This window comes from Amblyomma maculatum, chromosome 1 (genome assembly GCF_055883805.1).
Source record: "Amblyomma maculatum isolate TAMU_Amacu chromosome 1, ASM5588380v1, whole genome shotgun sequence".
Lineage (NCBI taxonomy): Eukaryota > Metazoa > Arthropoda > Arachnida > Ixodida > Ixodidae > Amblyomma > Amblyomma maculatum.
The window spans coordinates 333,241,886-333,255,863 of record NC_139344.1 but is presented as its reverse complement, the minus strand read 5'-3'; the positions used below and the strand labels follow the sequence as shown (position 1 = coordinate 333,255,863).

Genomic DNA, 13,978 nt, shown 5'->3' with positions numbered 1-13,978 from the left:
GGTTTGTAGCACAGAAACGATCTCACTGAATACCGTTCTTATACAATAGGCAGTGCTCGACAAACAATGAAATATGCGATATGAGCACGGGGGTGCCGAAAATACTTGCAGAGGCTCGAGGACGGTTATGCAGACAACGACGACCGCTCCTGCGTTTCGATGATAGTGAAGCGCTCGTTGCCTCCGAGCTACTCAGAGATGACTCAAACACTGAAGCAACTCTAGTTCTTGTTTTGCAGCTGTGCGTTAAATAGCACAAGATGTGCCACTGTTAACGTAGCATGTCCTAACTGAATACTGCCTAGCTTGTATTACGGTATTGTCAAAGTGGACCTGGTAATGGCAATGCACACCGTGTCGTAATGAACTGGTTCAGGTGGACCAACCTTCCAAACTTCCTAAAAATGGTTGCTTTCATGGGAGAGGAGGCAGAAGGGGCGGAGCGTACAGCCATCGCTGTCGCTTCTCTACTGTAGGAGAGAGGGAGTATTTGAAAATAACAGCTTGAGGGGTAAGTTGGTGCTGCATAGTAGTACCCAGTAATGTGGTGCAACTAACACAATCACATGCGAAGAAACACAACACAGGCGCTAATCGTGCACGAAGGAGCACGATTTAAAATAATACCAAGGGAACACACGAGTAATCTTTATCGATACGTATTTGTGGTCTGCAGTTTACTTCACTTTCTATTTCTTCGGGAACAGTTGTATATAAAGGCCAGGTGGTAATGGTGGTCCGTTTACAACAATTTCGGCGCGTCCGTCAGAGAAGACGGTGCAAATAGAAAGATCGAGAGACTTCCCGAAGGAAGCGCGGCTTTCAACCGCGGTGCAGCACATCCTTGCCCCCGTCAACACGGGTGCCAGGTCGTCTGTCGAACGACCACAGTGGAAGCCGCGATAACTTTCTGGAATGGGGAGAAAAAACGACGGCTGTAGTCGCGTCCCGCTGCATTGGCCTGGCCCTCCTCTCTTATTGCGAACGCAGCGAGGCGGTGCGCGCGGGCAGCAGGTGCCGGAACATTCGAGTGAACACTGGTAGACCGGGGATATAGTGCTCTAGAAGATTAGAGCACTACACCGAGGGGGGAGGAGCACAGCGTCGTACGTGTTGCGGTGTTTGCACACTCTTTTAGTTTAGAGCGTCAGCTCCCGGAGCTGTGCTTATATTTAAGCCTTTGCAGTAGAAGAGTATGGTCTTTCTTTTGTAAATGCCCCGCCGGGGTGGCGCATTAATGGTCACGGCGCTCGATTACTGTGCCCAAGGATGCGGGATCGAATCCCGACCTCGGCGGCTGCTTTTCGATGGAAGCGAAAAGCAATTCGCCCGTGTGCTGTGAGATAACAGTGCATGTTAAAGAACCCCAGGTGGTAGAAATTTCCGGGAGACCTCCACTACGGCGTCTCTGATAGCCTGAGTCGCTTTGGGACGTTAAACCCTACAAACCACCACCACCACTTTTTTTTTTTTTGTAAATAGGTTCTTTTATTGTTTTCTTGTTACTGTTTATAAAGTATCTTCGTCTACTATTGCTTCGGGTTCGTCGTCCTTTGTCGCTCCGTGCCAACTACTCGTTGCCTGCCAAGTCGACGGGCGCTTCGGAGAGTTGAGGTCCAGACATGAAGAAGAAATGGAAGACAACGAACATGACCTTCACCCGGGGTTCTATATTTTTTATGACGGGTGGCCTCTCATATAATCTGATAACTTACGACTGTATTCTAATGAGCATGTTTGAAGTAATAGGCGAAAAAAAGTGTCATGATTAACCGAGTAGATGAAAGCACACTCATTACGCTTACCGCAGGTGTCGTTTACTGACATGAATTCATATCTTGACGTCAAGTTGGATTGCCTTTGAGTTCTGTTGCAACATGTTTCTTCGTACAATTTTTTTTTCCTTTCTGCAAAGTAATTTACTTATTGCTGGCCTAAAGCTGGTTTGGTTTTGTGAAGAATAATTATGGTCTCATGTATTTACTCATTGTTTTCTATGATCCTCTGCATACATCGTACGCCTACTCCTGCATAAAGACTGAGGCTCAGGTTAGCAGCATGTTTCTAAATAAATAAATAAGTAAATCTGTCAGATACCTCGGTAGTTCAACGGCTTTCCGAGGAACACACTGTTACCAATCTCGAACTCATTGCCATACGGCTTGCCATTACTCGAATAGTAGCAAGACAAGATCGGGCTCCGTGCACCTACCATGTTTACACAGATTCACAAGCAGCGTACACTGCATGCCGCGCAGGGGGAGCAGACTATGCCATTCTGAACACTATTCGAAGACAAGCCCGTCGCCTGAGAGAGGAGGGCTACACCTTAATTATCAAATGGATTCCTGCACACGAAGAAATTACTGGAAACGAAAAGACACATCAGGCAGCTCGCGCAGCAGCTCTTTCCCCACCTTTGCCTGGATCCACATTCGTTTCCACTTCGTGGCCCCCTGAGGACGTTACGCATCCGTCGTCGCCTCATATGGATAGGGCGGAGACATGGCATTGAGCACAACGCTATCGTCGAAGCATACTCCAGCACTTGGCCAACCCTGAGCAACTATATCGCCGCCCAGATAGATTCCGGAGAGTGGAGGCAGTACTCCTTCGCCGAGCCCAGACTGGTCAGCTTCTGCCACCCGCGAAGCTGCACCTCATAAACCCGCAGGCATACCCTTCTCCTCAGTGCCCGACATGCCCGACCAGAGGCACGGCCGAACATCTCCTGTGGAGCTGCCCTGCTTTTGACGCAGTACGGGAGAGAGCACTCAAGTCCCTGGGCGGGCTTCGACCTGCAACCCTGCAGGCATGGGTCGATCCCCCATCGCACATCGGGCCATCAGACGCAACCCGGCTCTGGTGAACTTTTATTTCTTACTTCAAGGAAGAAGAAGGACCAGGCCATTACTTCGCGGAGCCGACCTCGGGACGACCTGACCTCGAGGAAGAAGTGGACACCGGTCCCTCATATCTATCCCAACTTTAACCCCCACCCCCACCCATACCCTCACCCCCACCCTTAACCGCTCCCCCACCCCTACATCCATGAAGCAACTTAGTTCTGCCGCAAGGTAAACGCCTACCGTAAGCAGAAATAAAGACGTAATAAAAAAAAATAAGTAAATAAAAATATGCGAAAGGGGCTCCATAAGGAGTTCACATTTAGAGGAGAGAATCAGAGGCATTGGGTGACCTAGTGACTTAGGGTGGCTACCGTGGAAAGAGGCTATGACGAAGACTGAAGAAGGCGAAGGAGGTGCTTGAGAAAGTGGGTGCTGATATGAGTTTGGAGGGTGATAAACGAAGCGGCGTAAGGGGAGAAACTGGCAGCGCAATGTTGCAATCAGAAGAAGAGGGTACCTCGGTAGAGGGGCGGGGGATCGCTCTCAGTATGTGCCAGCCGACGCATAAAATCTGTGGGACATAAGTGCCTTCAGGGGTATTATGGGACAGCGTTAATGGCTTTCGTACATGGCTTCCTTTGCATGTCCTCCCTGGCGTGCATAGCTTTGCTGTTCACTTAGTAACTAATCTGTAATTATTGCTTCTACTATATTTCATGTACCATTAGCATACAGACGCGAGCTACCGGTTCCAACCAAGCCATAAAAACGTGCCTGCGGCTGCGCATCCGGCCCGGGATCCAACAGTCCCAGAGGGCTCGATTCTCATTCTCAGAATAATGTGCGAGTTGGCAGCTCTAGAATAATTTAAAATAGGAAGCCATGCTTGCAGATCGCTGGCCCAGCGAACAGAGATAAGAGATAATTTTAACGTGAGAGAAAATGGAATATTAAGGTCAAATGGTCTTGTCTTACTTTTCGCACCGGCACTTTTTCCCCTTTCAAAAACAAGTGTTTGTTAGCTAGTTTTCCGTCATATTGGTTTCATACGGCTTCTTGGTAGTGCTGTCTTTTAATGAGTCGTATTAAAGCGGATGCGTACCAGCTCGGCAAGCCTGTCAATTTTTTTTTTTTTACGTTCTGTAACTAACCCTGGGACTAATTTTGGTGCAGTGCTCGGACATGATGTGGCGAAACGGCGTCAGTTAGACACAACTGCGATGTCTGCATGGGGAGTATCAGTTTACGCGAGCTTGTGGTCACGCGGATGCGTGGACGACCAGTCTGAGCTTTGCGCGATTAAGTGCGTAGTTGTAATAAAAAAAAAAGAAAAAAAAAAGAACATTTTGATTATTAACATGTATTTTGCTTGGAATACATTTCCATAAGAAGCCCTACGTCGCTCTTGTGCGCGGCGACAACGATGAGAGAAAGGTTTCCTTTATCGGCATTGGTATTCTCCTTGACAGTGTACGGCCGAAAGCTGGGTCACATTCGAGCGTAGGCTATCATCATCTCCAGTATCTTCCTGTACACGTGCTTCCAGGCTCTGATGCTCCAGGCGAAGTCCATGTGCGTGAATCCGTGCACGGGCACCTTGTAATTAAGCACCACATTGGGCAGGCTTTTCCTGATGTGGTCCACGTCTCGCGGACTGGCTAGCACGTCTCCGTCACTCCAATAAAGGGCCACCGGTACTGTGACTTTGCTTAGGTCGTACTCTGGTGGGCGTTTCTGCGGGCACGGGTTTAACAACAACAACAACAACAAAAAAAAAACAACAACAATGAAACAGAGCGGAAAATAGTTCACGGCTATACACAACAAAGTACAAAGTAAGGTATATCTGCTCCTCCAAGCTGCGCTTGCACAAGTTCCCTCTATTTTTCAATTCCATACAAGTAGCGGAAATCCAATGCGACACTTACGACCAAGCTGGGCCGAACCTAATGAGTATGGCGATTGTCATGCGCACAGACATTTGGGCAACATGGTCGTCTTACGCTACAAAGGGATCGAGCTGTTGTATTGGACAAAAAAAAGAATAGAATGGTAACAAAATCACTACCACAAGGCTTCTGCAGCCTTCTGCCTAAGTACATTGGTTGAATGCAGCAGTACTACTATGTTTTTATTGTCATTGGCAACGGGCTTCTAAGCCGCGAAGTGCGCGTGCAACCTTTACTCTCTCCTGGGACAGGAGTCACCGAACCTTCTTCTATAGCGTCATTGAATGAATGAATGCATGAAGCTTACGTACCTGTCCATAAATTTTCATGTTTATTCTTTGTCCCCAGTCGTATTTTCGAAAACGATCGTCTTCTATGAGCTGTAATAGGCGTTAAAAGTAATTAGATATTGCAAGCACCTTGGCGAATTGTTCTTTCATCATTTTTTTCTTGGGGGAAAAAAACCAGGGGGGGGGGGGGTAGGGTTGACAAAATACGAACGTATGAAAGCTGACTTCTAAGCGCAAGAATTTGTTTTGATTCATGTGTTCGGAATCTTCTTTTTTTTTTCTTACTCGTTGCGGCTAGTATAGGAAACTTATGGCATCAGTCAGTTGTAGTCACGTCACCGCAAAAGCTCTAGCAATGTAGAAATGCGAAAGAGCCTGCTTCTGCATGCAATCTCGGAGAGTGCAGGCCTGTATCTTTCAGGTATACATTAGCGATCCCCATCGGGGCCCTTTTAATCTGGATCAATACGACGAACCACTGTGCCGTGGACACAGATGCCACGTAAATTCCTCCTCCGGAGGGGCTTTAAGCGGGATATGCATTTCTGCGGTCTCAATCTATGCGCGGGCCAGGCTTAGACCTTGGAACGCACGAGTCGAACGTCACGTTGAACCTGGCCTGCGGGCCAGCGGTGTATCGTGCGAATTTAACGAAGAGTCTGGCCAGCCTCGATCTAGCTCCCCAGCCCACCTCCGGCCACGTTCACACTGCAGGAGTGCCAAGCGTTACCTAACTCCACTCCAGGAGTGCCACCCGCCACCAACTAACCTGCCTCTACCCCCTACAATGCCTCCACGCATGAGCGAAAAAAAGAAAAAAAAAAAACGGTGGCTAAACAGAAATCAAAGACGCATGAATTTAACCCTGCTGCCCTCTGGAAGCACTTCAACTCCTCCCCTCGCCCCCTTCCCCTTCGCACCAGCATAGCCCTATCCCACCGACCTCCGCGCATCTTCACTATCCAGAAAAATTCTGTGTTTGTGAAGCCTAGGCTTAGGATAATAACATTCCTTCGAGAGAATGCATTTCGCCTGAGGGCCTGAGGGCCTTCAACCTCGAGTTGAAAATAAATTGAATTGATTTAAGTAATTATGAAAATTACTCCAACAGCACTTTCTCATCAGATTTCTGATCGTCCCATATATATATATATATATATATATATATATATATATATATATATATATATATATATATATATATATATATATATATATGACAGGTACTGCACTACCAGAGAAGACAAAAGCTTACCTGTGCGTAATGGTACATATTCCGCACCGAGGTTCCGGCAGGTGCATTGGTCATATACAACGGAAACCTCGTCTACAAAAAAGGAATACAGGGGCACTGTAGAGGCTAGGCAAACAAGAAAGAAAAAAAAAAAAACTTCGCAGGTGCATTTCTAGAACTACGTCGACGTAATGGAGTACTAATTTATCATCCCGACATGCAGTGAAAGGATAAGAAAAGTTGAAGAATATTGACTGCACGAGCTTGAACGTTTGAGAAATGGTGAGGGTTTTAAGCATGACTTGAGCCTAAGGAAAGGGTAGCGTAGTATTTCTTTTTTTTGGTGGACACGTACACTTACTTAAATCAAGGCCATTCGGACACAGCGAGGCGAAATCCGAAGTTGCACCCCGAGTCGTAGACCTTACGCTGTAATACAAAACCTTTTGGATATGCCAGCTGAAGATACATATTTGAGGGAGAGAATAAGGTATCTGCGTCAAAGACATTTACGTAATGCTTTTCTGAGGAGACCACTTTTTTAACTATAGGCTTAGGAGGTGTCAACACCTGGCAGGGGGAAGTAGAGGCACAGACGGATGTGCTTTTTCATGGTTGCTTCCGATTCTAGAATTTTACTTTTGAAATTAAATTTTGTTTTGTTTAAATAAGGCACTGTGGGCCTTTTTTTTTTTTTTTTTGTAGTAGATGTATATGGTGTCATAAGGAAGTTCGTTCGGGTGCTCCTGGTTAGCAACGCATCTTTTGGGTAACAGGTGGTACATACGAGTTTCAATATAACGTTCTGACAGCAACAGTAAGAGCGAGATACACTAAATGACGTAATCAACAACAACAAATGCAATTTAAAAATCTTCACACAGGGATTTTCAATCAAGTTCGCAAAGCAGTTTATTTACTACAAATGAGCCCCATGATGCCGTTTGCGTTCAAATGTATTTTGGAAACGTTCTGTCTGCTAGACGAATATCTCAAGAGGAAATGGCAGTCTCCCGCAGAGTTTTGCTTCTGAAAAAGTACCCGCCAGAAGTTCGACAACGCATTAAAAATGTGTTCGTACTTTTTAAGGGTAATTCCTGAAACGTTTTGACCGGTCTGAGTCTTTGATGCCGCTTTTTCCTAAGTTATCATAAGTCGTTCTTTAAGGACAGGCTTAACAAATTTAAAACACTGAGAAACAGTCAAATGTAAGCGGATTTCGACCCAGATATATGACGCCAGAAAATGATGAGCAAATGAAGACGTATAATGCAGATGTTGGTCAAATATTTAAGGGAATCCCCAAAGGTGGAGTAGATTTCTAAAAAGGGAGTAATTACTCATTGACATCCACCAAAGCGCAGCCGTACGGATATAAAAGAAAGCTATACAGCTTTTTCAGACACTTCGTAGTTAAAGAAAATTTTGCCCTGATCCGGGGATCGAACCCCGCACCACCACCGCAATGATCCCCTGCCCAGACATTAACACATGCCCTGTTTGGTCTATGTAGGCCCTCCCGCGTGTCAACGGAATTTCGTTGACGACTCTAATACAGCAGTTGAAAAACTTCTTAGCATGCTTCTTATTGCAGCCACTCTTCCTTTTTTCGCACAAGAAAGGCTTGAGAAAAGTCGAGAGAGCTTCTTTGGGGCTGAAAACACCACTGGAACGCCATGTCGGCTTGCCACCTTCTTCACATGATCAGAAACCCTGTGCACGTACGGAGCCACAACTGGTTTAGCCGTGTTCCTTTCCAGTGACTACGGTTTCCCAACCATGGCTTGCTTCGTTTTTTTGTAGAAGGGCCTCCGTCACAGATATATTGCGCCCATCCATTCGAGTGAGAGAGCTACCAGCCTACCGTATTTCTTCTTGTTATTAACAGCACGTGTTACGGTACTTGTCGCCTTCACGATGACCTATGTTGCAACTAAACAATCCTTTTAAAATGCGCGTAATTCAAATGTAATTGTTTACTTTAAATAAATGCTCTTGCTCATAGGGCAAGGTTGTCATTTTCAGACACGGCAAAATACTTCAAGGGCGCAAAGCAGTTCACAGAGTCATAAATCCATCGGTATTGCTCGATGGATCAATTGATTGATTGAAAACTAGATTTATTGATGTGATTTTGATTGCGTTATGTGAGCATGGTCGTATAGTGAGTGCCAATGGCGAATATCAGGACCAGCACACAACCGATACTGCAAACTTCGGCTAAATTCTATTGCAAAATTAAAAGTAAATTCACTTCGGTAAGAGTGATGCGTACCGCATTCTATGTTTGGTCTATATGCTTTACTCGTTATTGTTGATAAAAAGTTTGGACGATTTGTGAACGACTCACCATATTCATTTCAATGGGCAACCCTCCATTAAAGAACTTAAAGGCAAATTTGCAAGAGAGTCTTTGCTTGTCACTTCCGCATGACTTCTTTCGAAGTTTCTTTAGGAATGCGCTTTTCTTTGCCAGGAAAGCTCCTTGGAATGCACCTTGGGCAAGGTCCTGCAATGAAAATTTCAATCAGAGCTTCGTTTTGTAACCCCAAGCAGGTCGGTATTTGCCCTTGCTTTCCGCACATTTGCGAAATTTCAGCCTTCAGGCTTTTAACTCATGGGTCAAGAAGGGTCTTAGCTTCACGACATACATGATTTATATGGACGCAGGACATTTCCCGCGGCTGCTATCGCCGCCTCCGAGTTGCTGAGTTATTTTGCGAGCGTAGCTACTCAGTCCAATAAAGAGCTCTTTTAAGTGGTACTACGCCTGTCTGTTCTCTTGTTCCAACGGCATTGTCACCACCATGTGCCAGTATGCTCCCGGTCAATGTTATCGACACTGGAATGTGAAGATGACTATCCAAAGTCTTGTGACTCAAGTGGGTCACGATCTCACAGTATGGTAATGGTAAAGGCAAAGTCAAAACAACCGAAAGTTAGTTAATCGCTTTCTCGTCATGACCGCAGCGAATACCTTAGTATGGAAACATATTAATAAGGTGACGGCAGAAGGAACGAAAAACCATCGGTATTTAATCTATTAGCGTGACAATTACCGGAAGGCGACAGTTCAAATGACTATACTAAAAGAATATACTCACGGCCAACGTTCTTGACACAGGAATAAGAAGCTGAATATCCGAAGTCATGTGACCCATGTAGGCTTCTGGTGCCATAGCGTTCAAGAGACGAACCTTTGAACAGTAAAAAAAATAAAAAAAAAAATAAGAGCAGTTGGAAGTAAAACTAAAATTGGAATTCAATCATAGGAAAATCAAGTTAGCGTAAAGCTCTAGACAGCGACTATCAAAATCATTTCCCTCACAGGTTCGGCTGCACTTCTCTTGCAGCCGAACAGTAAAGCACGCAGCCCATTACAGTATGCACTGCAAATTCGATGCGAGCATTTCAATGACAAAAAATAAAATAAAAAGTATGAACTTTCGAGAAAATATTGACTCAAACTGTGGCTTATTTTGCAAAAGAAGCGATATTTATTGATTTGACTTTCTTAAAGTAAACATTATAATTTTCATTTCATTGCATATTTAACACCGGATTATGTTGGGTGGTCAGGTAAAAATCCAGAACACTTGTTTAGGCTAATGCAGCCATTATTTACAGCAGAGATGGCAGATACTAGTCTGTACAACATAGATCCATACATAAAAACAAATAAGCTTGACTTTGATCACTGATAGTTCATAAAAAAAAAAAAGAAAAACAGGGTACATAAGCATGCAAAGAAAACCTATTTCGTGTGAAATATTGAAAAACAAAAATCGTGCATTGGGGACATAACTATATTATGGTAATATTGCTAACGAATGGTATTTGCGGCGTCGATAAATGTTAGTGATTGATTAATTAATGTCATCGATACAAATGGAAGAAATACGTAGGTGTGTGTGGCAGTGAGTCAGGGATGAATATGCGCTAATAGCTTCAAAAATGTGCTCGGATGCCGTGATCACGGCTGGTTCAAGACACAGTGCGAGGAGGTGGTACTAGAATTGACCGTTCTCGTGCATTGTTCACAAAAATACTGATGACGGCTATGGTGATGAGAAGGAAGTCGCCGAGGATTTAACCTTCGATCGAATGTTACAAACAACTATAAAGCGGCCGATTGAAGCTCAACGATATTGAGTTCACACGTAGAGAAATGACAACCAATATTACCGCCACTTTTTGTCCAGTCGACAAATTCAATTTTAATGGAGAATTTTGCTCGGATAATAGAGAGTGATAATGCTGCCTTACGATACACACGGCAACTATGAGGGTACTGCGACAATACGACAAATGTGGGATGGCAAGCCTGACATCAGTAGCAACGGTAATGCGTGCTGGTATTTGCTATACGGCCGTCCGGCGGCGCTAAAATTCGTTAATACAGTGCAAACTAACTGCGTTTCAGTTATCAATCAAAAACAGGGTCGTTACTTGAAGGCTGTGCTTCTAACCACTTACTTTTTGGTTGTACCAAGGTTGCTCTGCCAGCAATGCGAACATGATCATGCTTCCTTGAGACCACCCCACGTATAGCAACGACCTCTGCTCAGTCTTGCGCAAAATAAAGTCAATTTGCGCTGGCAGATCGTACTTGGCCATTTCATCAAAGCTGCGCAAGAACAGAAGGGGACGTTATTTTTGGGGGCGGTAAGAAAAAACGAAACCCGAGAGTGCTTCGTTTACAATGTTTCGGAAGGTACTCCTTGTGACAGGCTGTCACTGAAACGAGACATTTCGTTTTATGATTTTTCCCCTTTTGCGGTAGTATGAACGACATATAATTTATATAAGTGATGGAGATATGGAACTTCGTTGATCTCTCCTCGACAGACATTCACTGCAACAAATTAAGCTCTCGGTTACCTGAAGTCCCAAAACTTTTTCATCCGCCTCTTTAGGCGCTTGTGGCGTGAGTAGTGTGTTCCTCTCACGTTGCCTAACCAGACGTCGAAGCCGTGGTCTGCGAGAATGAAACCTGCGGGCAGATGTAAAACGCAGCACTTAATTCAGTGCATTCAGTTTAAAACAAAATTCCTTCAGATTAAAGTAACCAAGCGTAGTTTCCTAATTAACAGGCCATCATTGGAGCAATATGGGAGAGGCCTTCGCCCTACAGTGGGTATAGTCAGGCTGGTGATGATGATAATTATTTTGCGCAAATGTTCAATATACTCGCTGTCAGCGCAGTTGTGACACACATGCTACTAAATTTATTCAATAAATGAAATGGCAAATGTAATTACATGTCTGCTCTCGACCACGTATGGTCAGCCTTACAACTACCCTACACGTTCAGAAGCAGAGATTACTGGTCTATACCCTCTTCGCGAACTAATCAGGGCCGACATACGCTGCATTGCCACATGTCTGCTTATTTGAATTTCCTATAAAAGAAAAATATAGATATAAGCTTAGTATTTACAGCTGACAGAAATACCTTATTCTAGAAGACATATGTGTTTAATTGCGTTCATTTCACCGACACCAATTGCTTTTGTACTGCGGATGTATTATAACCTTTTGTCATCGTCTACTTTCCTGCTTCTAGTACGTGAACTTGTGTACACTCGTTTGTATCTGGCTCTTTGGAGCTGCTGGCGCCAGTTTTATTTTCCTGCAAAATATGCTTCCTTCGTTTTCTGACAGTTGAAATGTATTCGTAATATGTATATCATAGTCTGTGACGAGTTAATACAGATACATGTGCGTTTCTTACATCAAAATTATTTTAGACATAGCACATGCTCTATATTGTACATTCCTTTTTATACTTTTTTCGTTTGTTCTACATGCCATATATATATATATATATATATATATATATATATATATATATATATATATATATATATATATATATATATATATATATATATCACACACGAGGAGGTACCCAAAAGAAACCGAACTTATTTCCTTTTGAACCTATTTATTCACATTTTAAGCCCAAACCTTCAATCTCCTTCGAAGTCTCTCCACTTGCACTAATACAATTGTGTAATCTTTCATTCCATTTTTCAAAAATTGTTTAAACTCAATTTTTGTGATGGTTAACAGCGCCTCCGTCTTTTTTTTCTTTGCCTCCGCAACATCAGCAAAAGGCTTTCCATTTTTTGTACATTCTTTTTCATACTTTTTTCGTTTGTTCTATATATATATATATATATATATATATATATATATATATATATATATATATATATATATATATATATATATATATATATATATATATATATATATATATATATATATATAAGCAGATAAATGAAGGGGAAATGAGGGTGCTCGTTATAATACATAAGGAAAGAAGCCAACAGTCGGCGAGGCCAAGGAAAGCATTGGGGATTGTACTTTTGTCTTATTTTTTTTATTATTTTTACTTCGATAATCACATAAATTAGTAACGTAATCTGTTCAGGGGAAAGATAAATAAACACAAAGTAGAAGAAAAAACAACGTGCCGATGGTGGGATCCGAACCCACGACCTCCAAATATCGCGTCCGGTGCTCTTCCAACTGAGCTACATCGGCCGCTGTCCCCCCCTGCTACTTTCTTGGGTATTAATGTTGTCTGTATACGAACCTTGAGAGTGTTCACCAGCGCCAACCTCAACCAAAGCGGCGGACGTGGAACGTCCTGTGTTGCCGCCAGCGTCACGTAGAACGTGATCAAGTAAAAATAATAAAAAAATAAGACAAAAGTACAATCCCCAATGCATATATATATATATATATATATATATATATATATATATATATTGACGCGAAAGTAATTAAAAACATTGAAGAAATTTGTAGTGTCATTCTTGGTTCAGCGACCTGCACTTGTTGGCGTTTTTTTTTTTTATAATCCTTGGTTCAATTTGAGCGGAACATCTTGTATCCTTATTATGCGCTAGAGACTTTCCAATTTATTGCAACTACTATGATACACACTCCGTCTATAATGATGCGGCTATCTGCTGACAAAATCTGCATATATATGCGGAATCCAAAACCTATTCTTACCAAGGCTCTGGTGCGGCAAGTTCACCACGAAGTCAGCGCTGCTGCATTGGAGTCCCGTCATGAGGAAGGCGACCGGCTTCCCCTTTCTTTGGCCTTTGGACCCGTCTCCTCGGCCGCCCGGTATCCTTTGTATTCTGATCATATACGAGTCATTTGTCGTGATAGTGTGCTCTTCAACGGGATAGCCATTGCTGAGTATCAGCTTCGTCTGAAATTCAACAATGAGGTCTGCATGGGACACTTTCTCGGCGAAGGTATATCATAACTTAAAATTTCCCCCCGCTGGTCAAAGGGTATATATATGCTATAGCATTTGCTCAGCCTGATAGCTTTATCAGGTTGTTCCTGAGCCCCAAGAATTGCATGGGCCTGAGTGCCTGGATATTTTATAAAATATGTACCTTCTCTTATTACGAGGTCCAGGCGAGGCTCGCTTGACTCTAAGGGAGGGCGGGGTTGCGGTGGAGCTTTGTTTGTCATAAATTCATGCTTGGAGAAGACGCGGAGTCATTTATTTTGAATTTTATTTTCTTTCATCAGTACAGTGCCCCATACAGCCGATCGTTTATTTAACCAGGATATTTTCTAGGGCCCAAATTAAGAACATTCAATGACTTTTGAGAAAGC

General features: G+C 43.4%; 1 protein-coding gene across 1 annotated transcript; it reads right to left on the bottom strand.

Annotated features, from left to right (window-relative positions):
* Positions 1-4,245: 4,245 nt before the first annotated feature.
* LOC146207457 (gastric triacylglycerol lipase-like) lies at positions 4,246-13,508 on the bottom strand. Its single transcript, XM_084587110.1, has 8 exons — positions 13,352-13,508; positions 11,204-11,315; positions 10,799-10,949; positions 9,427-9,519; positions 8,673-8,831; positions 6,344-6,415; positions 5,110-5,178; positions 4,246-4,583 (listed from the first exon to the last, which is right to left on the bottom strand). The coding sequence occupies exons 1-8, from the start codon at positions 13,491-13,493 to the stop codon at positions 4,338-4,340; spliced, it is 1,044 nt and encodes a 347-aa protein (XP_084443236.1). The 5' UTR covers positions 13,494-13,508; the 3' UTR covers positions 4,246-4,337.
* Between the last annotated feature and the right edge of the window lie 470 nt (positions 13,509-13,978).